Source organism: Fusarium proliferatum, assembly GCF_900067095.1.
Source record: "Fusarium proliferatum ET1 genome assembly, contig: FPRO_scaffold018, whole genome shotgun sequence".
In the NCBI taxonomy this organism is placed as follows: Eukaryota; Fungi; Ascomycota; class Sordariomycetes; order Hypocreales; family Nectriaceae; genus Fusarium; species Fusarium proliferatum.
In genome coordinates, this window is record NW_022194807.1 from 467,999 (window position 1) to 494,280 (window position 26,282).

Here is a 26,282-nt window from a genome sequence, read left to right on the forward strand (position 1 = left end):
ACCGACTGTCGACCCGATGCTTCTATCATGGACTATCCTAGCGGTCACAGGGAGGCCGTTTATATGAACGACTATTGTAGGTACGTTTTTAGCCTACCTGAAAACTTGTATATTAGCAGACAAAAGTCCATTCGCCTTGTCGTTCGAAGGCACGCCGTCGTGGTTGCAAACTTTACCGAACATAAGCTCGTCGAAATTCTGCACTACCTTATCGGCCAAGGTGTTTTTCGCTACCCATCCGCTGCTGCACAAGAATTTCCGAATCTCCGCGAAGCCGGGATCACCATCGGGGTGCAGAGTCCGGCGGATATATCGATTGAGAACCGCCTCCCTGAGAGCCAGACGCATGAGATGACTACAATCGATTTGTCGTGGTTAAGGGAGTAAGTCTATGTCGCTATCTCGTATTATAGCCTCCTTTTTACCTCAACAATAATGCTGATACGACACTGCTAGTTCATTCGATGATAATAGTTATTCCGATCTCATCTTGGTCTCCCGCGGCAGACAGTATAATGCTCATCGCGCGATTGTCTGTCCACAGTCCCCAGTAATAGCGAAGAAATGTAAATTCCAAGACGCAACTCAGGGGGGCACTTTGTGTGATACTTGTGGAGCCTCGCCCGGATATTATTTCGACTTCCTAGACGATGACCCTCAAGCTGTGGATTGTCTAATCCAATACTTTTATCAACAGGACTATCAGAGCAGCTGCAATAGTCCTAGAGTAAAGGATGCTGAGTCATGTGACGCCGAGCATGAAGTATCAGTATCATTGTCGGAACAAGACGACATCGATGACTCTTATCCTATACTCCACGTTAGGGTATATGCACTGGCCGAGCTCTATGGCATACTTACCCTCAAAAGGCTAGCATTGGAAAAGTTCAATAAGACAATACGAGAAAATGTGCAGACACATCGGTTTCTTGCCAGCGTTGAGGAGGCATATACGTCTACAGTGCAAGAGGATCGGGGGCTACGCGATGCTATAACAGAATTCTTCTATACGCACCCTGACTTATTGGACGAGGAGAGGGTGCAACACACTCTTCGGAGGACAGAAAACCTGTCATTTGACATAGTTATGTATTGGCACCATGATCACCAAACACCAAAGAAAGCTGTACCTATCTGGGGCTATCCCGTAGCTTCTTAACAACAAGACTAGGACATTAGCGAATATAAGATAGGCTCTCAGGCACCTGCTCAGGTCCTCTTGTTATTAAATCATTCATTACAGTCCTCGAATTTGTCCAAGTCATCGTCATCATCCTCTGCCATGCCCCCAACGCTGCCAAAACCCTCCAGTGGAGAAATCCTTCTATTATCCGTTCCTCCCAAGTTCCCTATATGTTCTAGTGCCTTCTGAACTCTTTCCCCTGCTAACATCTGGTACTTTCTGTCCTCTTCTCTCGCATTGTGAATGGCCTCTTGCTCTCTCCGATCTAGTTCAGCCCGTTGCTGTTCTATTGCGGCTTGAGTATGCTCTAGTTGCAGCTGAAGAATTTGCTTATTTTGCATAAGCTCCGTAATCGCCGAATTTACATTCGCCCTGAGCTGAGACATCGATTTCGAATACGCTGTATCTCCCAACACGTCAACGAGATCTTCTGCATCAGCAATAAACTGCTCTAGCCCTACCGAGCTTGTACGCAAGCGGTGGACAGCTGTGTGTCTTATGTTTGCAATGGAAAGTAATAGTTCCTTCAAAGCTTTACGGGGACTCCCCCGCTCCAATACCCCTTCTCGCCTGAAGACCTCAGTCCATTTACTGAGCTCTACTGACTCAGGACAGTCCCAGCAACGCTTTCGCAGTGTGTCCGGCATAGCCCGAGCCCCAAACTCATAACATGCAAGTTCAAGAGTCTTTTGAAGTCGTTCCATGAGCAGATGTTCCGTGGGAAACGGTAAATATACTGGAAATAGCGACGATGACTTGCTGGCCTGGCCGTTCGGAATGTCATTTCCCGAGTCTAGCGGCGCCATAATTAGCCATGGGTAATGAGTCTAGCGGCTAACACAGCTCACCACGTAAGGCAACCATAGCCCCAGCGCAGTCAAATATTCCCTTACTGTCAGCCAATTGGCTCTGAACTATGCCTTCAAGCGCGGTCTGTTCGTTTCTAATAGCTTCTGCTTCGAGTATGTCCCTTGCCTCGCTCTGGACGGCTGATGGGTTGAATAGATCCGGGAATCGACGGCTCGCGGTCAACATTGATTCATATACCCCGCCAGAAAGCAGCCTAAGAACAACCTGGCAAATGGTTTCAACACCGTATATGTCTACGAATCGTCGTAGTGTATTATCTCGTCTCGAGTAGCTCTCGATGGACTTCTGTACGAGCCCCAGCTTTCGGAATTTGGCTTTTTGACCCACGAATAGGTCTTTTGTCGCCTGATAGACATCTTGATCGTTCAGTTGATCCGCTGCTACTGGATCCATACTGCGAACTTGTTGGGAAGGGAAATCGATTATTACCTATAATGTTTATAGCTCTAGTCGGTAGTGGAAGATAAGGAAGATAGTTTTACCCGAACTCTGAGGAATAATGCGGGGTAAGATTGCGTCAACAGACAGGCCAAGGTTAAAAAGCCAATTGAATGCCGAAGCGAGCTCACGTCTCAGTTAACGAGGTGCCCTACAATTCCTTACAGCTCTAACCAGGGCTGCTTTGTATATCTAAGTATATCAATTGATCTAATGCTTATATGTAAACATGTCACCGGATTGTTGGTTATCACTGACTAATACCGGTTTTATTGTTATCTAAGGCTCCCCTCTAATAAACATGACACATGTCTCTCAGTTCTATATCATATTCCTCAGCCCCAACTAATTTTTCCAACGGTTCTCTGCTAGTCCGATGTCTGGTAAAGTATCTTTAGCTTGTCCCATGGCTGCAAATATGTCATGCTCGATGGAATCTCGGATGTTATCCAGGTTCTCGTCCCGATGGCGTTTAACGCCCTCCTCCTCCCGGTTTAACCTTTCTCTCTGAGCCTCAATTTCTGCAACCTTCCCATCAGCTTCGTTATGGATCGAGGCAGCATCTCGATTCGCCATAAGAAGTACTTCTTCAATACGCTGTCTAAGCGGCTTGACAGCGTCTAGATACAATGGAGTATCGAGAAGCCGTATGAACTCTTCAGCATCCAGTAAAAACTGGTTAACCTCTTCGAAGTTAAGGTTGAGTCGATAAATGATGACATTTTGAATCCTGCCTACTGAGCCGAGCAGTTTCGGGAGTGACTCAGCGTTACCCTCGGTCTTGAATGTTTTATTGTTCTGGAAGAAGTCTATCCAGGTCTGTAGCGAAATCGCCTCGGCGCAGCTATGGTCCCATTTGTCCAGTGTTTGTTGCATTTCTCGTTGTCCAAACGAGAAACATGCGTGCTCTAGTATTAACTGTAGCTGCAACATGAGTCTCTGTCGTGGCCTGGGGAGAAGGCAACAATCCCGGAGAGTCTGGCCAGGTCGGCTGTTTGGCAATACGCCTGCTGTAAGGAAGGAAGTGCATCAGCATATCGCTGGCTCACCTAAGTTGGGAAAAGAGTGATTACCTGCAGAGTCGCCAGCTTCCTCATTCGATTTGTTACATTCACCATCAGGAAGCTCCATATCTTTTGTAGACGGATGCCCAGTTGCTGACTCTTGCCCTTCTTCATACTTTGGTACCTGCTCCTCTGGAAAGAGGTCGGGAAATCGACGTTTTGCGACATCAGTAGATGTAAACACCCCTTCATCTAGCATGCCTTTAAGTGACGCTACAATAGGTGTAGTGCCATATTCTTTGACCAGTTTTCTAGCATTTTTGGCAAATGCTTGTTGGCCTTTCTGGCGCTTTCTTATAACCAATTTGATAGACTGTTCCTCTGGTCGTGCTGCAATCCTCATCAGTGAGGGGGAGTCTTTAAAGGCAGAATAGACCTTTTTATCGTCAAGAAAGGCCGCTTGCTCATCACGTTCCCCAGCCGTTGCTTCCTCCAGATGGCAGCTTGGGCAAATCACCGTTGTGCCAAGCTCGCCTTCGACGTCATAATTCCCCTCAGCCTTCGTACATTGACAAATGTCAGTAGTCAACGCATTAGATGGCGCCATGATCTGGGATGGATGAGTTTGCAATAGATATAGTTATAATAGGCTTTAAAGAGCGGTCAAGAAGGTTGGCAAGAGAAGAATGGATTCGGCTGCTGGTCATTGATTATGACAGCACTATATGTCTCACGTTAGAGCCAATTAAATTCGCTAGGCTGAGTCTGCTCTAATTACACGAGGTTAGGGCAGGACATTCTCAGCGGAATGTAAACCGGAATAATTTACGCTTCCGAGACATACTGTCGGCCATCTAGTTCTCCTTTCACTTCTAATAATAATGATAATGAGATAAGATTTTCCGCGCTCTTCGTGGCGTCCTTTCCAACTTACTAGAACATCTCCTTATTAAGGTATTCTGAGCCCGCCTTAAATAACAGCTGTGCAGAGAACTTCTTTATCCAGTTCTTGGCTCGTGGTATCTCTATTGTCTGCTTGACGTAGAGAGGCAAGGCATTATAAGACTTATTTTATTCAGACCGCAAAGTATATCCGGCATCTTGCCAGCAGCTATTCTCCACTTGCTTTCGAAGATAAAAATTCCAATAGCTACCAGAATAAAATCAAGCACCATAGACATTGTTGCCCCTTTCCCAGCCCACCAATCTGACGTTATTCCCATCTATGCCCGTCCTATCATAGCATAGTTCGCGAGCTTCAACTAGCTCACTAATTAGTATACATCTCTGAGAAAAGCATTGGCATATCTTACGGGATCGGTATGAGTAGTGTAGGAACACATGCTTCAACGCACTGGGCGTAGAGTCCGCTGCACAGAAGAATGCTTGCTCCCATTGATGGTGGGCCACTAGTCCCAAGGCATGCTATGAAGCCAGCGGTACAGCCACTCTCGCAAGCCACCAGTAAGACTGGGCCTGCCATGACTGCAGGAAAGAAAAGAAAGAGAGGCCGCATTACGTAGTGACAATATGTTCAGAGATGCAAAGGTGTACAGTAGCCTCGCAGTCGTTTCTCGATTTTTCATGTAGAACGGGTCTTACACAACGATGATGTGAGAGCACGCTTGGGTAGATTCGTGATAGACAAGATCTGTCCAGTATAGTCAGAAACGGCCGGTCAGGAAAGGCCATTATATAGAGCATCCTGCTGCATTACTGTCATGTTCGACTGTTTGAGCACTGTCACGTTTATGCGTCTCGCAGTATGCAGTGGCCGACAGCCATGCATGATGGATGGTCAGCTCGATGACACCCAAGCCTGTTGTAACCAATGAAGACAGCATTGCCTTAGTCTGATCGCAGCCAAAATATCAGGCTCTGAACACTCACATCCCCTCCCGGCCAATGGCATTCTGTAACTTCGAGAATTTTAGCGGGTCCCTTTCAGACTAATGCGGTCGAGTTTTGATTAGCCAATTATCGAATCTGGATTGCTGGCCAGGCATGGCAGGTACCAACAAGCAGCAGACATGGCAAATTGTGGTTGGTAGTCTTCGTCCTCTTACCGCAATGGATTGGGAGATAGGATCTGTTCATCAACGCCTTGCTTATCCATGTAGCAGACTTGCTTCCGAAGCATGATGTGCGCTTACTGTTCTATATAATACCCTCTTAGGTCTACCTGCCCGCTCGACATCAATCTCGCCTAAGCGGTTACTTCTCATCGACAATTCAGCTGTGCTCCCAATATTGACGTTAAAGAATTTTTCGAGCATTCTAACATATTGCGTCTTTAAGTATGCCCTATCAAGAGTACAGCAACGATAAATGGAATAATATGCGGCCTGTCATTGAAAATCTTCTCTATATCCAAAAAAAGACGTACAAGGAGGCCGCTGTAAACCTCAACGAATCCGGATTTAGAGTCAAGTGAGTTTTACCTTCCCTACAGCATAGTAAAGACTAACTAGGTAGTAGACCAGAATGGATCCAGCGCAGGGTGACTGAAGACTGGAGAGGAGGCAAGAATTTCACAAAGAAGCGTACCATAAGACATCTCAAGTCAGACGCCTATGAGATGCCGGCCTTAGATGCATCATCTGAGACAAGAATGAGAAGGGCGGCGAGACGTCACAACATAGATATACCAGCTTGCCACCTCCATTCCTTGAAGCTCGCTAATGATCGGCACATAACTCCATCCTCTCTATATGATTATAAGGGAAATGTTTTTAATGCTGTGCGAAAATACGTGGATGGAGCTTTTGACAACCACATTTGGACTATCGGGACCTTCTCCGAACGGACTACACATGATTTTCTAAGATGGGCATGCGATGATCCCCCTAGTGTTTTCAAAGTACTTGGATATTTGGTTTGCGCAACCTTGTGTAGCAGGCAAGAGATGCACCTGGAGGCCCAGCTTCTGTTGAGATACGGATTGGTGGAACTCACAACCTGTCTTGATGGCCATTCACCCGAGGCCCTTCTTGTGTTCATCATGCTTTTGAACTTCTTTCAGGACCGCATGCCCACGGAGAGGGACAAGTTCCTGCGATATTGTATCGATAGGAAACAGCCATCTGAGAGAGCCCAGCCGCTCATGGATATACTTCGCCATATAGACGCTGCAGAGCGCAAGAGCGCAGAGCCTCAAAAACACAAAAGCACAAAGCCTAAAGAGCGCGAAGAGGCGGATGCTGAATTTTGCGCAAACTTACTACACGACGTCGCGACCATGTTCATCAACAAGCTGAAACAAAAACTCAAATATGACGAACTTGGTTATGCCGTCATCCAACACATGCACCAAACCGGAGAGCTTGAGGACTTCAAACGTCTCACCTGGCCCGACCCTTACCTCGCCCAAGAAAACGACGAGGCATTTTTCAGTTCCCGTGCGAATATCGAACATTATATCGTTTTAGCTGTTGAGAGGTTTGGACACCGAGAGCTCCTACAGATCGAAGACGTACTTAAGCGGCAGAAAATTCTTGCTGAAAATAGCGAAATTCGTGAAATGATAGATAAGCACTTAACGTCTCTTCGGCGGCCAATTCAAAGGATAGGATATCGAGACAATTTCAACAACATGAAAAAGTTCAAAGAACACTGGAGTCAAACGACGGCCGGCTGGGAAACGTCACTGGTCGTGAAAGGTCCCCCAATCACATCATAGCCATGTTACATGGCATGCGAAGGTTTAAGGATTTTGAAGACGATTACCAAGTTTCACTAATCAAGAAAAATCTGTATAATGTCTTTTTAGGAATAGCGGAGGACCTAGGAGAACAGGAGAGCTACATGATGGTCCAAGACGGGATTCTTCATTCAGCATGGCGTGAAGATCAAGAAAATAGCTTATAGGCTATTATCTAGCGGTTGGAATTTTTGCTCTACTTCATAGAAATTTTCTAATATGATTGCTTCTTGATGGTTTATTATTGCTGCTTCTCCCTTCCCTGCGTCATTATCATCTATTACATATCTCACTGTTATCTCAATCACTCACTCGTCTGAGTGAAGTCAAAAGTCTTCTAATCTCCCCCATCGTCGTCTTCTCTTTCTGCCCCAGCCAGAGATACCCTTCCTGTTCCAAATGCTTCAGAACCATCTTCCATGCTCGTGATTCACATGTTCTGCTGTCCAGGCGGTCGTCCGGCCGTTTCCCGCCATATTTGTTGAGCCATTCGTTGTCCACTTTGTTCAAATCTTGAGCTATCTCCTCGGCCAAGACTTCGCGTTCAGGCCTACCTGTTCGCCATCCCATGAACGCTTTGTCGAGAATGAGGGCTTTGCTGTAGTGGCATATAGCCTCGATGCGGTTTCTAATGTCCACATCCGGCGGCAATATGTTCATGCTGATCGTCCCCCTACTGATGAAATCCTCCTCCTCGTCGCCCGAAATCGCCGACCGTACTAAGATGGACGTCCACCAGAGCAACGGGTTGTTCCGCGCTGTTGCGGAATCATGGGTTATGAGCTTGGTAAGGAATCCCTGGATCGCGTCCATGGGGTCCTCGCCGTCCCCGAAAACATCCGAGTCCGGCGCCACTGCTAGGCCGATATCCACGATGTCTTCTTCCAGCTCTTCGTCTAATTGCAATCCCATATTGGTTAGACCATCTATGTCGTTTTCTGTGGTCCACACGAGGAAACATATCATGCCTGTCCACATGGACTGATATCTCCTCCTCTTTTCAAGGTCCCAAATAGCCGCGAGCGATTCGAATGGCCCTGCATCGGACCCCTCCGCGGCCTGGTTGATAATCTTTCGTGCTTTAACCGGCCATCGCTCAGATAGCCCATCAAGCCCGTCTATTCGTTCCCAAAATGCGCCCTTGATCGCTTCCCGCTTTTTAGCAGCCGTGCCTTGGACGTAACGGCGGGATGCTCCAGAACCTTTGATTTTTGTCTTTGTAGTCTTGAGAAACTCCTCCCAGTTCTGAACGATTGCAACCCAGATGTCCTGGTCTTTTCCTGGCGCAAGGAAATCGACGGATTGGAGCCACTGTGCGCAAATGGGCCGCTCATCGTCTTTGATAGGTGAAACGTTACGGCGCACGTCTAGTAGTATATGTGCGGCCATGGTGTCGATTTGTACTGCTCGTTTTTCGATAGATAGATAGACTTGCCACTGCAGATATGAAATGAAATCGTGGCGCCGTTGCGGCTCGAGTTGTGCGAGAGCGAGGACAATGACCGGGAGCGGGGCGTTGATGAGGATGGATGAAAGGTTTAAGTAGCTGCTGCTGCTGCGCAGCCGATTACAGTTGACGCAGTGGGGCTGGCTGTAGTTGCGCTGAAAAGAGACCCCTGGCTGATGAAGTGGCTTTCTAATCCCTGGCCCAGGTCGTCCCCACAGCACCAGCCGTTAGCTCGTGCTCTCCCTCCCACCATGTGTACATTTGCAATGATCAGGCCGCTGCTAACGGCCAAGGTAGGTATTCGTCTTCCTGCCTTCCATTGGTCTCGTTCTCAATTTTGATCCTTATCCTGTGTATCTAAAAGTCGATTGCCACAATGGGAAAAAGCAATATGCCCGCTTCATCCGTCCTGATCGTAAGCATCGTCATCTATCTTGGATTATGGACGAACACCGAGCCACCCAAACCTCATCATCACTTCCAAACACCAAGGATATGAATCTTTCTGCATTATTCATGGCAGAAATCAACCGCTTGTGGTCATCGTAGAGCGCCTCTGTCGATTTGAGCTTCAACTCTGTTGTCCGCGGCGTTCGACGACGAGTACCGGTATTCGAATTGTATTCCACCCATCCGAGCTTAAGCAACCCGCGATTATTGAAACCTCTATTTTCTACAACATGGCAAGATACGGGGAAATGGTCAGCCAGCTCGCGTCAGTCCGCTCCACAGTGGCCCTACTTACCAATCTTCTGCGTCATCTTCCCAACGGATAACACTTTTTCTTCAGTATTCCCCCATGGAAATTCTTCTTTCCTCATGAACCAGAGCATTCGTATAACCATCGCTGCTGCCAGCATTTCAGGATCTTTTCTTCTCGGAGCCTGATAGAATTCGGTTCCTCGCTCGTCGATGTGCGGCGTCACCGTGCAAGCACCGAATGTCAGAGCCAGTAAAAGCATCATATCACACAACGGATCACCCAAGCATTTGACCAAACAGCTGTAGGCCCGATTGATGTGTCGGACTGCCATCGAATCTGTCTTGGTGTAGTTCTTTTCTAGCTTACTGAACCCTTCCTGTATCATTGGAGGCACTTTCCTGAATGGTACTTCGCAACCTACATTGATCCTCCGCTTCCTGCTTCGCTTTATAGAGGGTTGCCCATCCGCCGCCATCAGACGCAGCTCCGCTGCCTTGGCCTCCCGTTTAAGGCTATGTGGTGGCCCGGTCAAAACTGCAACTGGCCGCTCGTAACGCTGGACGCTATCGAGTTGGATGACCCGCCGTGATGTGAGCCGTCGCCGGTAGTATCCAGGAACCCAGTCTATACCAGCCTCCACCATCTGGTTTGTAATTGCGTCGATCCATTCGCGGGCTGTCACATTTTGCTCTCTCGTGTGACGTATCGCTTCCCCTAGCATGGATGGCCACGTGGCGTTCTTGGATGCTATAGCTTGTACAGCAGTCTCATCGCCCTTCAGGCACGCATCGAATATCTCGGTCGCAAAATCGCTTCGTGCCTTGTTCGATTTGGGAGGGGCAGTTATAGGTATAGGCTCGCTACCGTTTGCCATGTTTAGGAACAAATTATCGAATTGTCTGTGTGTTGACATCAACATCAATCAGTCAATTATCTTTACGATGATGGTTGGGTTTAGTCTGTTACCCTCGTGGCTGGGGCAGACAAAAGGGAAACTGGTGATTGATGCGCGAGTAGTTCCACAACTTACCCGCTACTGAATGGCTCATCGCTCTGTTCCCAAGCATCCAAAACTGCACCGAAACGCTGCGATCGTCGAAGGTGCTCTGCCGGGTCTCGACCGCTACGTGCTCCTTGGTTGAGCTGGATACGAAGCTGATGTGCCATGAAAGCTACCATCTGTGGCACCCAAAACCCACGGAGTACCTTGCCCAGGAACATATTGGCGCTTCCGACGTGCCCGATATCCTCCGCCCCGAGCTGGCTGAACCATACCCGACTATGGCAGTTGGCTGCGACAACCCGACCGTAGTGGTACTCCAGTGACGCGATGTGCAGCAATATCGGCTTGCGCTCTCCGTCTTTTGTCCGGGGCCACCGGACGACATCTAGCTTCCCGCTCGAGCCTCGAAAGTCAAGCATGTCCGCCGACACATACGGCCAGGCACATAACTTGAGGCTGTCCATGGTGAGGAGTGGCCGGAAGACGGTGGACATCAGCACCCTTGTGTCACCGGTGAAGCAGTAATTGCCTAGACGATCCAGCACCGCAACAGCTTCTGACAGAGCCAGGTCAAGACCTTTTTCAGCCCGTGCTAGGAATCTCCTATGCATCTCCGCCAAGCCGAGCTCGAACAGCTTAGCAAAGGAACAGAGAATGGTAGGAAAGATGGATGGCAGAAAGCTCCTAAGCACAGTAGTGTATGCCCGCTTCTCCTTGAGAAAAAATCGCATGAGCTGGAAGATGGGATGGAGAACACTGAAGAAGTGTCGATGGCCACGCTCAAGCTTGCCTGGTCTGATGGTCACCACCTGCTCCATCCGGAAAGCGACCTGATCCTGCGACATGGCTGCTCTTATGCGATGGCCTTCACGCGCGAACGGCATCGTCAGAGACGGCTGTTCAGGTGTCTGATCGCCAGCGAGAGTTCGCAGCAGCTTCTGTTGACAGGCGGAGATGTACCCTCTTTGTATCGCTTCGCTGGGAGGAAGGGTCAGAGCACCGGTGGCGATGCCTCGAGCGGGAAGCAGGTCTTCTGGACTGTGTCGGATCGTCCGCTTTATGTTGGAGTAGGCGTGAAAGTAGCCGAAGGACAGGACATCATCAGCACCATTGTTGCGATAGCTCATGTTGTCGCGCATCACAACGCATACATTATCCAGGAAAGGTGGAGGACGTGGTGAAGAAAAGTTCCCATATCTGGGATGGAATGCGAGGGGATAAAAAGTGAAACCTTTCGAACCGCCAAAATGCCGAATGAGGGCGCGCCGGTCTGCTAGGAGCGACAATGTCCCGTCGTCGGCATCCTGTTGAAAAGCGCTTCGGGTGGAAGGGTTACGCTCGATGCAGTTGACGTCTGCTGCCAACGCGTAGGAGATGTGGTCGATGTTGTCGATGTTGTACTTCTTCTCCAATTCGGTACGGAGATGTTCAAGTCCATCGCTATATAAGTGCTCTTGGTAGATATCATGATTATTCTCGGGGCCGCCTGGGTTGACCTCCGTCGGCGCTTCGTCCCTACTACCCGTGCTATCCCTCTGGCCGTCATTACCGTCCTCAGGATCATGTATATCATTTGCATCGCTTGGTTCAAGTTCAGTGCCGGGTTCGGGCTCGATCTCAGACTCAGAATCAGAATCTGAGTCCGGATCGTCGTCGTCTTCGCTCTCGGATCGCAAACGTGTCTCCATCGGTAGGTCTTTGAGCTCCTCATTGACTTCAATCTCAATATTAGCCCCGCAGTCGTACGTATGGAAAGCAGGCTCATTATCAATCCAGAAACGGTCGTATGAGTGATTTTCGGAAAAGTTCTTCCAATTCCTCATGAAGAGTGTCTGGAAGGTTGTCCACTTGTCATACGACAGACTCGATATACGCCGGTCGTTCAAGCCCCATGAGGGCTCAACCCCTTCGCCTAAGAGCTCACTATCTGTAGATACCTCGACGATGTATTCAGCGAGAGCTTTGGCATGGTGTCGCTCGACAGCGCTGCTTCGACGGGAAGCCTTCTGCCGTTGTCGACGCTGGCCCTGCGACCCGGACAAGTTATTCATCTGGTTATGTACTGGGTGCATCACGATGAACCAGACTTCACGAGATGCTGCAGTTGCAATTCGAAAGGTTCGGTTGAGGATATCAAAAGGTAGGTTGGTCGACACGTGCTTTCCAGCGTACGATGAGTGCCAGTATCTCAGAGTAAAAGTGACGTTGTCGAAGAAACCGCTCCGTCTCGTGATTGGGTGTAGAGGCCGGCCGACGATGCCTATCATATCCAGGTGAAAGATCGGGAAGTATCTATCTTCAGGATTAGCAGTCCTGGATCCGGATGCCTTCCTTCCGTAGTCTATCGTGTATCTTCGTTGAAACATTTCGAGCGCCTGGGATGCATCAAAATCGGGTGCGTTCGTTCGTGTTATGAAGTTCTCGGCTGGAGCAGACACCACTAATGTCAACACGTAGAAGTTAGCTGGAACAGTCAGTTTGCATACTGACGTTTCATCCTAAAGCTCCCCTTGGAATGATCAATCTTGAAGTCGTCCTTATTCGCGGCCTGAGCCTCAATAGCCATTCTCACGCCATGCTCATCAAGTTCATCATCGTTCGTATAGAGTTCGTCGATAAAATCGGTGCCGGCAAAGCTTCCAATACCATCATCGTTGCTTTCTTCAGCAGTGCCCGCAGGGACGCAATCCCCTGGTTCCGCGATCTCGTCTAGTAGAATATCGTGCTCGTCCATCGCGTCAACGATTATCTAGCGTGGCGATCAATGGAATACTGTTCTTCTACACCGGATAGACCATCGATTGGTAATCGAAAGCAGGGCATGGCTGGATAGCAACAAGCCGAGTCGTAAATGTATGCCGCTTGCATCACATACCTGGAGACATGACAGCGGGATCCTCGGGCGATCACCGCGAGCCATGTGCGAACTTACTGCAAGGGACGAGCTCCAATCACATCACCCCTGTTTGTGCTCATCTCCGCAAAAGCCACAATCACACCGACTAAGAGTCGTCAGACCACTTGTACCCCGGGGTTGAAAACTTTTTAAAACGAGCTTGAGCTTAGTGGAAGTTAATTTAATTACTACTCCTTGCCGATCCTATTTTTTTGCGGACAGTCCTGATCTCGTCATGGTCTTGGTTCATCACATCAACTATGCCAGCAGGCCGTCATCATCGCTATGCATCCTGATTAAGAGCCCACAGCACTATTTCGCCTCAACACCACGTGTCCATGACGGTTCACTTCGTACGATCCGAGATGATGATGATGAAGATCGTGGCCCGGGACCTTTGGCTGGTCTTGACGAAGAAACAGTGGAGGGGGACGATGACGCGCTTGCTGCAGGCATTCCCTTCTTACCCCCTGTTCCCAATTGTCTCGAAGGCGTTGGAGCGCCCGCTCGCGACGTCACCCTGTCTGATCCTCCTGTCTTGTGGTGTTGGCCCGGCGGCCTCTTCTCCGGCAAAGAATGCCGCTGTAGCGTACCAGCATGACGCCCTTTGCCTGTACTTGGCTTTGCTTTTGCGGGCGAAAGTTCCTGTATGTGGACGATTTCGATTTCCACTGGCGTTTTTGGCTGAGATGCGACGCTGTCAGGATTGAGGTCGGGGTCAAGCTCGGAACGGTCGGGGCCAGAGTCAGGGACACCAGCAGAGCGACTATGGTGTTCGTATTCTGGGTTCTTTGCTTTTTCCTGTGCTCGGACCCCCTGCTCTTCGTACAGATTGGGAGTAGCTCTTGGGCTGGTTACAGTCACCGGGCTGCTGGCGTTTGCCCTTTCGTAATCATGATGGCTACCCTCCGGATTAGGACGAAATTGACCCTGCTGCTGGGTGAGCCACCGATGTAGCACGGCTTCAAAGGCCTTGTTCCCAAGCTTTTCCATGATAGAAGCAGAATCGGCCGCAAGGTCGGGGTCTTCTCTTATGTAGTCTCCCAGCGACTCAGTCAGGACTAGATGGTCAGTGAAACGAGAAGTTCTTGCATCAGCGCTCCGAGCTTGCTCATTATGGACGGAGTGGCCATCGTGGGGTCGCTCCATCCACTCTGAGGAAAAGTCATGCCCAACCCACCGCCGAACTATCGTCAACACTCCGTTCCACGTCTTGTGCGAGAAGCGTTTTGTGTATTGAGCACTATCGCCTTGCTTGGGTGCTTGTTCTAAGTATGGCCTGACAGTTGGACTTTTGAAATCGGCCATGCTTTGCAGCACGAAATCGAGGACTTCCTGTTGTAAGAGGATAGAAGCTGTCTTGGACGTTGAGTCCTGATGTTCTGGCCCCCATACAAAGATACCAAGTCTCTTTTCTGCGTCACGGACGTCTCGATCCGAACAGTGCTCCAGTTTCGCTACTATATCAGCACGTAAAGGGGGCTTGTTATTGTCACGTCGAGAGGACGTCGAAGGATTCTTATTTAACCAAGCCACGACATGGCTCATGACCTGAAACAGGACCTTCCCATCGTCTTTGCTTAGGTATATGAGACAGTTGATGTTAGTGAATCGTAGCTGGGGGGTCATTAGAATCCTCTTGTACATCCCCTCGTATTCCCCGTCATCCATCGCCGCGAGGAATCCAAGTCGACGTTTGGCACCTTGAGCCGAATTCGACGACGACGGGGACGACGATGACGATTGTGGGTAGAAAAGTGTACGGACTTGATCGGCTGTGCGGGTCGAGCCGAGGAACTCCGACATCTTCTTCCAGTCCGCCAGCTCCACCTCGTTGGCAGCATCGCCAGGGAGCTGAGACAGCGTCCTTAATACGCTGCGGAATATCGTAAACAAGTACTACGCACATAGTTTTCGTCAGTCAGTCAAATGGCACCGAATGCTCCCAGGTCTACCTCACTTACATCATCAATCCTATAGCTGATCATCCGGTCCCAGGTTGAGATTTGGAAGGTGGCCCTACCGATAGAGGTCTCGCACCAGCGTGTGGTCATCTCCTTCCATCTTTCATTCCTCCAGACAGTAGCGAGACGACGAGTGGGAAATTGCTTCTCACTGCCTAGTTGGAGAACGTCGATCATCTGATCCTCAACCTGGGCTGCTTTCCCACGGAACAAGTCAGGGTCTTGGCTCGATGCTGCAACGACTTGCATCCATACTTGACCATGACTGTCAGCCATGGCTGGATCCTGTCGATTAACCCGGAGCTTAAGATTCAGGCTCAGCGGCAGAGTATCTGTTTGTGATTGGTCGCGTCAGAATACCTAAGTAGAGGCTCTCTACTACTACGGGGCTTGTGTATGCGCGCTTGGGTGACTGACTCATGAAACTTACCCTTGTCATAAAACTCACAAGTCCACCACAGCTCTTTTTCGTCGGCACCTGTTTCCTGGACATACGCCTCGAGAGCTTTGATGCGGTGTTGTCCGGCCATGACCTCCGCCTTGCTCCCTCGATTGACAGAGAGCCATTCGTCGAAGAAGGGTAGCTCTTCGGAGGTGTCGGGGTCGATCGACCGGCCTTGTCTTTGAAGGTGCTTCATCATCTTCGACACATCAGCTCGACTGCAGAGGACCAGGAGATGATTCTCTTCCGCCTTTCGGCTTAGTCCGCCCTGTGTAAAAATAGCGCAGAGGATTCGCACATGCTTCGTATCCAAGCGTCTATTCTTCCCTAGGCTCCATGTAGAAGTAAGAGCATTAGTCGGCATGCGAGCCGTCAGGATTCGATGTTTTCTTGCTTGGTCCCGAACGGAGTCTTCGTCTTTGAAGCACATCTTCTTTCCTCTTCTGTTTTCATCTTCATCCGTCTCGTCGTCCACTCTTCCTCTCTTATTTTGCCGTCCAGGCTTACCGACGGTTGTTGATGATGATGGTGCCATTTTGCAGTCGCTTATCCCTTGTGCGCAGGACGATGGATGATGAAGGTTGATGATGAATGGAGCTGCCTTGGTCCTGGTAAAATTTCTGGCCCATAGATAATCCAGTCCGGAAATATATAGAGACCAAGGTTCCGGTGATCGTTGGAGTCTCAAACGATGAGTGCGGATTTTAAGCGCGGAAAAAGCCACCCAAATCACACACGAAATCAGGGGCGGAGGAACGTAGCTTGAGTTAAATGTCCCGCAGGGATTGTCGTCTGTTGTGGGGACTGTGACCAGACCAAGAGGGTGTGGTCATTTGGGGGTCCTTACCAAATAGGGCTAAGACACAAATCCGCTACCTTGTGTGAATCAAGCGCGTTGTCGGTAAGCCAGCTGCGCGTCGATGTGAGAAGAGGATTCTACTGTTTTCCTCCTCCCCCCTCCCTTCCCCTTCCTCCTCTCTCAAGCATTCTCAACCCCAAGTTTCAACTTAAGCAACTTAAAGCATTCTGCGCCAACGTCTATATTATCATTCGTGATGGACAGGCCAGGTGATAATAACAATACTATTTTCTTCGCAGATAACTTTGCAGCAGTATACAAGATACTTTAAGGCCAGACTGTAGAGGAATTCTCAAAGCTATCTTTAATACAACGCAAGTCTATATTTAACCAACACCTCACTTAGCCTAAATAGGTCATCATCGAGAAAGGAGATAACGATAATATGATAAATCTAGAGATTGCCGATAGAGTTCTGCTGCTTCAGAAGCTATTCATGGGCAAGAACGAGAGAGGGGGGCAGATAGTAAAAGAGGCTCGTAAGGTATACTACAGCGAGAATGTATTCCAGGTAAAGCTACACTAGCTGTGCGAGTTTCAGTGCGATCAATACGATTTTAAAACGGTATAACCCATCGCCCCACTAGTCCGACGCCTTATCGTCGAGACAGACCTACACGACGGCTACGATGCGGAAAACGATGACGATGATAACCCATTCTATCCTCACGATGGTATCGGCGACAGTGAGGATAACAGGGATATCAACCAAGACATTCGACCTAGCGGAGACATTGTAGCAAGACGGACCCGGAAGCGTTTAGAGGAGCTCTTCTTGTTCAATAACGCAGAAGCAGTCACGCTTGTGCTCCGTGGAGGTGGGCCACTTGATGGTAATCACGCAGCAACGCGCCAGACCATCGCAGACATATCCATCCCAGTCAAACGGTTGATAGAATTCTTTGGCAATCGTTTCACTATCCAGAAATGGCCCGAGATCGGATCGCGCCCAGCTGTAAATTTAGTATCCTATTGGAACAAACCAACAGATCTCACCAGACGGGATGTAAAAGAAGGCAGGGCCTCGTTTCAGCAACATATGCAAATGGACGTAGAAAGATGGACGCGTGAGCCAGCCACGGTTGTACGCCCAGTCTAGGTTCATCTATATTACATTGGCTTTTTGGTTGTCCGATAGAACTCTAAATCCTCAGTCTTGACTTGAAATAGTTAGAAATAAACGCGTGACCCTGGTCGAGGTACCCTTGTTGTTTATAATCCGTGACGCGTTGAGGTTCACCGTCCCATCCTTGCTGTTATCTTAGCTTTGTGGTTGGGCTTTCTTGCCGGCGAAGTCAACCATGAGTCAGACGCGATTTCATTTTCTTTTACCCTCTTATTTTTACCTACACCTCAAATGGGTAAAACCGCCTTTTCTCTTTTATTTCATATTGTACGGAAGCTGATACATTATATTCATGGTTCACCATACCTCTGTTTCCCGCACAAACAAAGTACTGACGCGATATTGCTAATTGTGTATAGGGTAGCCTGGACATCGGCTGACTTCCGCAAGTAAATCATGGTGGACTGGGGTTGTCCCTTGTTACTTATAAATAAGTCTGTTCCCCCGACCGACCCAACACTATCGTGAACAGCTTTCTCTCTTGCCCCTGCGATTGCTTCTTCTCGGGGCGCATTCACTTTGGTGAACACACAAATGGCCAAAAATACTGATGATGATGATTCGATCATCTTTGGCCTATTTCCGCCATCCATCCTCATCATCATCATAATATCATCATCACCTCCAGGATCCTTACTAATCTTTTGTAGAGTCAAAGCTGTATCCCGTGGAAAGAAACCTCCTGCTACAGTTTCGTGCCCACAATGCTCCGAGATGTGGTGGTGGTATGAGTGATGCAGAAAAGTATGGAAGTCAATGGCCTTGCCTTGGTCCCAGCTTGATAACTCTAAATTCTGTACCTGTAGGTACAAAAACTCGATTTACGCAACTGCTCAGTGCTCAGTGCTCAGTGCTCAGTGCTTTGAGGTAGTGCCTGTCCGTTTGTACCCCGGGGTTGAAAATTACCATGATGATCATGATGCATACCCCGTCTTCCCTACAACCTTCTACTTTGTACCCCGGGGTTGAAAACTTTGGGGCTTGTCCTACTCATATGGCAGGAGGTGGATCTATTCACTGTTTGCAAACGTTCAACACCAGCGGTTTTCTACCCCAGGGTACAAACATATAAACCTACCCTTTCGGCCTTTTGGCCTATTTCTTAGCCCTCACCTACATCTAACCCCATCCCCAGACCACCAGCCTCTTCAAGGCATGCACAAGAGAAGAAAGACCTGATTTACCTGCCATTCAGTAGTCAGTATAACCTGGTAGTCCAGCTACAGGGGATCCTTGAAAGGGCATGCTTTACTTATGCAAAGAAGCGTCTGCCAGCATTACTATATGAGCATGGATGGAGCTGCTCGGAAGCAGTACCACTTCATACTTGGATCGACCAGCTCACCGTTACACAATTTGCCCTCCACACAGAGCGCAACAGAGAGCTTCTAGAGTCAGTGGCCGATATTGAAGATGCGGCAGTTAAGCGCATTCCCATCGACTGGTATAAGATGGCGGAATTTCTGGACAATGCAGCCAAACTGACCGAGGTCTTGCAGACCAAAGAGCACAGTGACTACATAAAGAGAATTCGTGTGGATATCGAAGTGGCGATTCGCGATTTACGTGATCAGGAACAGAAAGCACAAGAAGATGAAAGATTAGAGCGTTTGCAGATCCTGTCCGAACAAGAACGACTGAGGTATAGAGAACGGTTGGCTAGGAAAGAGAAGGAGAGAAAGATCAGAGAGTGCAGGCATTCAGCAGGGTTAAAAGTCATGAGGGCTTTAGGAAAGGACAAAAGAGACGAATTCTAAGAATTCATCAAATAGTGGGGTATAACAGTTCTGTCGGGCGAATATTTTGATAAGCATAGGGTATATACGTCTGGTATTTAATGAAACAATGGAGTAGCTAGCTATGTATATATACAACCTAGTATAAGTACGGATATCATCTTAGTACCTATATAGTAGAGACACCTTGTTATCGGGGCGGCGGCGGCGGCATGGGAAAGCTCGTGAGTTTCTCGCCTCCAGGCAACCCTTCACTTCTCCCTCTAGCAACTCGTTTCACTATAACCACATAAAATGTTATTCAGAATGCAAATGCAAGCCTCTCAAGCACCTGTAGTGTACTTCCGACCTTGATATGCAGCGAAACGATGCCCAGTTTCTTCGTGGCGAACTGCAGCGCATTTCCCGTCTGCGTGGTAGATGTTGCACTGATGACAGAAATGGCGACCGATGCCACAAGGGCCGTCTTTGGCCAGCCCTGCTCAATTAAGCGCCAACTGTGTGCTCTCTTCTTGCTGATCTGTATACAGACGCGAGTAACAAAAAAAGAAGGATACTGATGTTGAAGAGCACCCCAGCAAAGGCCTGCAAACAGAAAAAGATGCTTCATTGTAGCTGAAGGGCGGTCTCGAGAGTACGCAGACCAGGGACCGGAGATCCCTTGCCCCCTCGACCCAGGTTGGAGGTTAAGGCGGCACTGAGTGACTGCGGAGTTGTCGAGTAAGGGGTAGCCACACAATTGTGACTATTATTTCCAGACATACATACTCCTACATACATCAGTCTTGGACTTTCCAGCAGAACTGCCTATGGGAATGTCAGGCATAAAGAGTAAAAGCTTACCGAAATAACCAATCCGAAGTTCTGCCGTGTTTGAGCTGTTGATTGCCACCAAAAATCTACTGGGTAACCCAGGGCTATCGGATACGCATCCTGTCAGGGATAGTGCTGGGTTAAGTTAGCATATATAATAACATGTACTGGATAAGTGAAACTAGTACTGTAGAATACTAGGCCTGCAACAGGGAAAATATAGATGACTAGTAATTCCACAATTCGGAGCTCTTAAATTACAGGGTTAGTTAATTCTCTACCCTATATGTGCTTGCCAGACTTACGCATTGGAACAAGAACAGACTGTATAAATATTAACAACATAGGAAGGTATTACGGTTGAGGTGTGTAGGGTAGTAAGTTGACTAATAATAACTAAGGAATAAGGGCGCTTTTCTTTGGTGGTTGTGCAAGAGTAGTAAATAAACATCAGAGTTAATGGATATATCAGTATTATCTCTTCTGTTGTTGGGACTCTTTGAATGACCTTTACGTTCTATACTTCAATCTGCTATCTATATTGCTAGAAGTAACAGACTGTCTTCTTATTGAAAGCGCTTAGCACCATGACGACCATGTGTATCCGCGCGAGAATGTCACCGTCTTGCTTCGGATTCTCTGTGTTGGTCCAGCCAGAAGTATGTGCTTTCGTCCAAGCGTACTGACCTCATCCAGTCGTGGCATAGGGATCATCAAGGCGTTTAGTCTTGCAGCCAACCTCTTGTTGCTTCTAGCTCAGACTCTATATTTACTCAAGCTCCATTTACTTGAAACATTCAGCCCTCACGAAGCGATGCCGGCGGCAAAAGACTGGCCTCGTTGCGTCATAGATCCTACTCCAGACGCAGTCTAGAATCACGACCCAAGGCTTTCTCCATGTGTAAGATGGGCGGTTACGTGACAATGTTGGCCCGCTCAACGCGTTGGGGCAGGATACAAGAGAGTGGTCTAACATGACGCCATCCACCTGACAGTGCAGTCATGCGGCCTCGCTGGCCAAGGCCAGTCGCTAAAAAGAAGAAACAGGCTATGTTAGTGAGCCACCAGATATGCCTCGCCAAGCCGGTAGGACGGTCTTTGGTAAACCCAGCCCTAGAGACAAGGTATTCAATTGGCCATTAACGCTCTGTTGGCTCTTACTTTTCGAATTGAAACAAAGCCATCGGTCCTTCTGCTCATCCTCCGCTCTTAACTGCCTAAGCAAGTAACCTCCGACTTGAGCTGTTGGTGCTATACTTGCGTTTACCCTGACCAGTGTATCCAGGCTAGGCTGATAGAGGTATGCAGGCGGTTGCAAACGGTTGTTGGCTCAAACGTGTGGTGGATCTAGGTTTTGAAGGAGCGCTTTTATTGGCTGAGCCCTTAGTGAGAGTTTGGGAACGTCAGCCTACTAAGGGTTCATAGCAGGGATTAAGGGCTAACAACCAACAGTGAAAAGTAGATAAGGCAGAGTTGCCTATGTGTGGCCAGTTTTTCCACTTTCCTCAGGTAGAATTCTCGAGTAAACTTCGGGCTTCCCCGATGCTAATGGAACCTGGTTGTTTCCTAGCACATCACCCCCACTGGGATGTTTGACAGGCCCCTATTGGGATGGAGTCATGTCCGGGAACTGCCAGTTCTTAACTTTCCAAAATTAGCTCTGGAGTATTCAGCAACTAAGAATGGCCAAGTCCCTACTACTAAAACCATTCATGGAATTTACGCGAGGCGTGTGCTAAGTCTTGCTACGTTAAGGTGTATAATAGTGATGATAATAATCTATGGCGACTCATATTGTTGTATATGACATTCCCATCCAAAGGCCAAGTAGGTTGAGATCGCTGCATTAGGTGCAAATATAATCTACTATCTTCTTGAGAGCAATGCGATCACCTTCCATCGTCCCGGCAAGGTTCTTGGGCACCCATCCCTCCGTATATCCGCCACCAAAATCAATAACCCAAGCATCCTGATTTACGTCAATTAGGATGTTATCCGGTTTGGCATCTCCCCAAACGATTCCAGCATCATGTAGCTGACCGACAATGTCCTGAATTTGTGCAGCCCATTTCTCCCTTTGCGTAACTTGCGTTCCCGGCTGCACTGCACATGATAGTGTTACACGTCCACAGTCAACATAGGTGAGTAAAAGACCGAAAATAACGCCATTGTTATTCTGCACTAGGCCACGGAGGCGTGAAATCCTGAGCTTGTTGTCAAGCTGTGCTCTGTGGATCTTCCTATATGTATCCAGCTCATTTTTGAGGAACTGCTTGTCGCCACGACGCACGAGCTTTAGGAATGCAATTGTCCCGTCGTTCAAAAGGACTTTGCGCGGCGTATGAGAAGGCGGACCGACCACATTCTCTTGACAAATTTGTACTTCAGACGGGTCAAAGGACACCAATGGCGTACAGAATTCATCTGTAAGAGAAATACCGAATAAAGATTCGTGTTGTCTGTCTCTTTCTAGTTGTGGCATCAGTTCGCCGGAGACTGCTCGCAAGGTATAAACGAAAGTTTCGGGGTTGAAAAATTCGTTTAAGGTCGGTGGTGCTGACTTGTCCGGAGTGGGCAGTTCCCGGAAAATGGGGAGCAGAGGGTTGACAATCCAATCCCAGAAGTCCTCGACAGTTACATCATCTAGCTCAAACTCTTCGGCAACTTTCAAGTAGAAGAGATACGATTCTTTCAACTCGGGCGACTCAGAGAAGTTGTCGGCGTGCAGATGTATGACAAAGCGTTTGCCGTTGCACATGACCACCAGCTCTGAATCTGTGATCTCAGTGCTGAAAGTGAATCCGACTACAGTCCATGCCGGTGGTGTTTGAGGCGGGGACTGCGCGTTGTTAGAAGTATTGGAAGTCATTCTTGCCAGCAGTGTATTAAACCAAGTTTGTCGTATCGTATATCTTAGATATAGGGGTGGCACAGGCTGGCATACTATAATGGTGTTGACTATGTTGAGGGAGCTTTGTTGACGAGTGTTTGTCGATGAGGGTTTGTTGACGAAGAGTTGTTGGTGCACGTTGCGAGCAGATCAAAAAAAAAGCGGGGTTAGATAACTAATCAGTAGGTCATTATAGTTGGACAGCGACGCGCGCGGTAGCGGCATATACAATATCAATGGCACAACTAAGGAGGTTTCTTATCCATACGTTGAGCGCGCTCAAGGATGCAATAGTAAAATACGTACCATTTTGTACGATAAAAGGACAAGGAAATCTGCATCACTTTAAGGTCATTCATTAGTTTAAACAGCGCTATCGACTTACTTATCACTTATTCTTCTTATTCGCGTTTACCTACAGAGAAATCCGTCTGAAATCATGTGTTATCGTTACTACCGACAATACCGTTGCACTCACAGGGCCTACAGTCCTACGGAGTACTGTGAACGAGCCACATTTAATCACCGCAGTCAACGATGGTCTATGTGCCCAAACGGAAGGTCTGTTACGGCTGTGGCGGATCCGAACCTCTGCGGAAGACAGGAATGTTACCTAGCAGACTTAAAGGCATATGGCTGGACATGCTGTCATTGCGGTGAACCTGGCAATAGAATGGATGGGTGTCTAGGACCCCCTGGAGGGCGCATGGGAGATTGTGGGCATTGGGTCTGTCAGAGTTGCACCTATAGTCAACATTAGTAAGTTAATGGGCTTTTCCGAGGATCATGGGCAACTGCTAACGCGGATGAAGGGGGCTATATAAGATAAGAGTGTATGGCTAGTGAAGGATAGAATTTGTTAATTATGATTATTCTGTATCTAATGGCAGTAAGGAATATCCTGTTAGGTGGTTAGTAAGCCACATGGCTCCTGATCTAGGGTAAGTAGTTGAAGTTGTTTGTTCAGAAGGAGTAGTGGTTGCAGGAGTAATATAGTTACCCTACTCAAGTATTCTTGCTCAAAATGCGCCGCGTTTCGGCTTTTAGACCAATCAGAGCCTTTAGATTTCTAACCCCAATCGGAGGCTCAAAACGGGGCGCGTTTTTATCTATCGACGTTTAGCTGCAACTCACAACGCGTCGCGTTTTCTGTCCCAATGTCCCGTGCCATCCCTGTACAAGCGAATTGGCCTCTGGCTCATCTGCATCCTCCTTTCCAGCTAACCGCGTAGTCACGTGCTAGTTAGATCAACATTCCTCTGCCGAAACCCAGACCTGCATCGGGATGCTCCGTCATGGCAAGCCCATGTAATTTCAGTAACCCTGGGCATTTAAAACCTCCGATTTAATCTATCTCTTCCAGCCACGGCCTAATGGCTGATGGCCCGTTTTTGACTAGACCATCCCAGCCCTTGCAGGCCATGTGATGCAGTTTATGATATCTTAACGAAATACGTAGAGATAACCCGAGAACGTGCACGAACCAGACTTGTTATATTTCGTCGACATACTACAGTAGTCCAATGCCAGTCCATATTTCAAAATTCAAGGAGGAGCACGAGCACGTCTGGCTAGAATGTCTGCGTATCACAGTACAAATGAAAGAGTAAAAAATAGACAAACAATTTCGATCTTAGTTCCACAGTCCTTTTGTCATTGGTCTACCAGGTGTGATATGTAAATTTACTTAGGTCACGAATTTTATTATTTACTGTATTATACAAGTCCACTTTTGACGGTAAATGAGACGACGTTTATTCGTTTCTGGCTTTTCGTCAACGTCTTAAACGTTCTGTATTTAACTCCAGCGAAACGCAATTAATACATATATAAGTGCATACAACCCGCAAAATTCCAAACAGCGACTTGTATCTTTCACTTCCTTCATGCCTATTACCCTGTCTGAGCGTACATGGGATGAGCTTTGTAGGAAGTTTGCACTTTTGACAATGTCCTCAACTAAACGCCCAAGTCAACCAACCGATTACTGGAATGCTATTTTTAAACACTATAATTGGACAAAGCTTCTTAAATCACGATACCTGACTCCTGTGCTAATGTTCCCTGGAAAGCAAAGGTCTGATGTCTACCTGATCCTCCTTAGGGAAAAGGATAAGCCACATAACGAACTCCCTCCATCTCTACAAGGCCATATGCCTAGGAAGGACATCGAGCAGACTAGGATCTTACTTTTCAAGGCAATCAGAAAATCTCTCCATTCCTATACCCCAGGGATGAGTCCTTGGCAGATGCAATTTGCAAATTTCACATTGGACATGAGTTGCATTCTAGAAACAGAGGCCCCGCATTATCTTCACTGCCCGCCGTTGTTTGAAGGAGATCAATCTGAGAAACAGGTGGAAATAGCAATTTATGGAGGAGGGGTGGAGTTGTTTAAACCAAGGTATGATTTCTCTTACGGAAGCAGCAGGTCTGCAGAATGCAGCGTGCATGGATTTGACGATTTTTCATTTTCTAATCACCATCCAAATCATGACTGGTATCTAGAATCTATAGTCCCAGCGTAGGTTATATTGCAGTAGACAAATTCGACTTGGGCTTCAAAGCCATAGCACATTTTTCGGCTACATTAGACTAAGATCCCCCTACTCAAGAATTACTTGCAGAAACGCACTGCGTTTCCTGTCTTTGACCAACCATCGTCTAGCATTTTCGCCCTATATTTCCCGGATGGAAACGCACTGCGTTTCTTTGACCGCACCCATGCAACTAGAAAACCTAAAACACGAAACGCGTCGCATTTCCGGCTGACCCTTGTCAAGTACAACAGTTTCACTACAGACCTAGTTTAACGGCATCCCTCGCGTCGTTTGACAACCGACGAACTAATTTTGGTGGGAAATGAAAGAACGCTAGCACGACATGGGGCAGCCGACGAACTAAATCTGGGGTAACCGACGAACTCCAGTTTGCCCATAAGACGTGATACAATCTTCGTAAAAACTTGTGAGTGTATAAATTCTGACTACAGGATTGTAATAAAGTGTTTCTTTTCGTTGCAAAAGTGCTTCCATTACTGGCTTTGACTATAGACATTGGATTTGATGTACGTCAGTTGGCAAGGGTAGCCTGTATGCAGCACCCAATCAGGAGCTTACCTCAACTGCCGCGCAGAGACATGGTGGTCGCATTTACATCAGCTCTCATTAACAGAAGAAAAGTAAGTTTGCCTTGGAAGCAGGTAAAA

General features: G+C 48.0%; 9 protein-coding genes across 9 annotated transcripts; 3 read left to right on the forward strand and 6 right to left on the reverse strand.

The window, feature by feature from the left end:
* Positions 1-27: 27 nt before the first annotated feature.
* Positions 28-1,159, forward strand: FPRO_14761 (uncharacterized protein; the record flags this gene model as incomplete). Its single annotated transcript, XM_031225062.1, has 2 exons — positions 28-383; positions 457-1,159. 2 exons carry the CDS (start codon positions 28-30, stop codon positions 1,157-1,159), a joined length of 1,059 nt encoding a protein of 352 aa, XP_031090259.1.
* A 71-nt stretch (positions 1,160-1,230) lies between these two features.
* Positions 1,231-2,446, reverse strand: FPRO_14760 (uncharacterized protein; the record flags this gene model as incomplete). The annotated part of the gene is made up of 2 exons (XM_031225063.1): positions 1,231-1,976; positions 2,032-2,446. 2 exons carry the CDS (start codon positions 2,444-2,446, stop codon positions 1,231-1,233), a joined length of 1,161 nt encoding a protein of 386 aa, XP_031090260.1.
* Positions 2,447-2,836: 390 nt separating this feature from the next.
* FPRO_14759 (uncharacterized protein) lies at positions 2,837-4,102 on the reverse strand (the record flags this gene model as incomplete). Its single annotated transcript, XM_031225064.1, has 2 exons — positions 2,837-3,501; positions 3,565-4,102. The coding sequence occupies 2 exons, from the start codon at positions 4,100-4,102 to the stop codon at positions 2,837-2,839; spliced, it is 1,203 nt and encodes a 400-aa protein (XP_031090261.1).
* Positions 4,103-5,794: 1,692 nt separating this feature from the next.
* On the forward strand, positions 5,795-7,174 carry FPRO_14758 (uncharacterized protein; the record flags this gene model as incomplete). The annotated part of the gene is made up of 2 exons (XM_031225065.1): positions 5,795-5,925; positions 5,974-7,174. 2 exons carry the CDS (start codon positions 5,795-5,797, stop codon positions 7,172-7,174), a joined length of 1,332 nt encoding a protein of 443 aa, XP_031090262.1.
* A 321-nt stretch (positions 7,175-7,495) lies between these two features.
* On the reverse strand, positions 7,496-8,584 carry FPRO_14757 (uncharacterized protein; the record flags this gene model as incomplete). The annotated part of the gene is made up of 1 exon (XM_031225066.1): positions 7,496-8,584. One exon carries the CDS (start codon positions 8,582-8,584, stop codon positions 7,496-7,498), a length of 1,089 nt encoding a protein of 362 aa, XP_031090263.1.
* A 483-nt stretch (positions 8,585-9,067) lies between these two features.
* FPRO_14756 (uncharacterized protein) lies at positions 9,068-13,082 on the reverse strand (the record flags this gene model as incomplete). Its single annotated transcript, XM_031225067.1, has 4 exons — positions 9,068-9,315; positions 9,388-10,244; positions 10,376-12,812; positions 12,839-13,082. The coding sequence occupies 4 exons, from the start codon at positions 13,080-13,082 to the stop codon at positions 9,068-9,070; spliced, it is 3,786 nt and encodes a 1,261-aa protein (XP_031090264.1).
* A 474-nt stretch (positions 13,083-13,556) lies between these two features.
* Positions 13,557-16,185, reverse strand: FPRO_14755 (uncharacterized protein; the record flags this gene model as incomplete). Its single annotated transcript, XM_031225068.1, has 3 exons — positions 13,557-15,143; positions 15,209-15,540; positions 15,639-16,185. The coding sequence occupies 3 exons, from the start codon at positions 16,183-16,185 to the stop codon at positions 13,557-13,559; spliced, it is 2,466 nt and encodes an 821-aa protein (XP_031090265.1).
* Positions 16,186-16,894: 709 nt separating this feature from the next.
* FPRO_14754 (uncharacterized protein) lies at positions 16,895-19,392 on the forward strand (the record flags this gene model as incomplete). Its single annotated transcript, XM_031225070.1, has 3 exons — positions 16,895-16,988; positions 17,097-17,464; positions 18,898-19,392. 3 exons carry the CDS (start codon positions 16,895-16,897, stop codon positions 19,390-19,392), a joined length of 957 nt encoding a protein of 318 aa, XP_031090266.1.
* Positions 19,393-22,030: 2,638 nt separating this feature from the next.
* On the reverse strand, positions 22,031-23,053 carry FPRO_14753 (uncharacterized protein; the record flags this gene model as incomplete). The annotated part of the gene is made up of 1 exon (XM_031225071.1): positions 22,031-23,053. One exon carries the CDS (start codon positions 23,051-23,053, stop codon positions 22,031-22,033), a length of 1,023 nt encoding a protein of 340 aa, XP_031090267.1.
* Between the last annotated feature and the right edge of the window lie 3,229 nt (positions 23,054-26,282).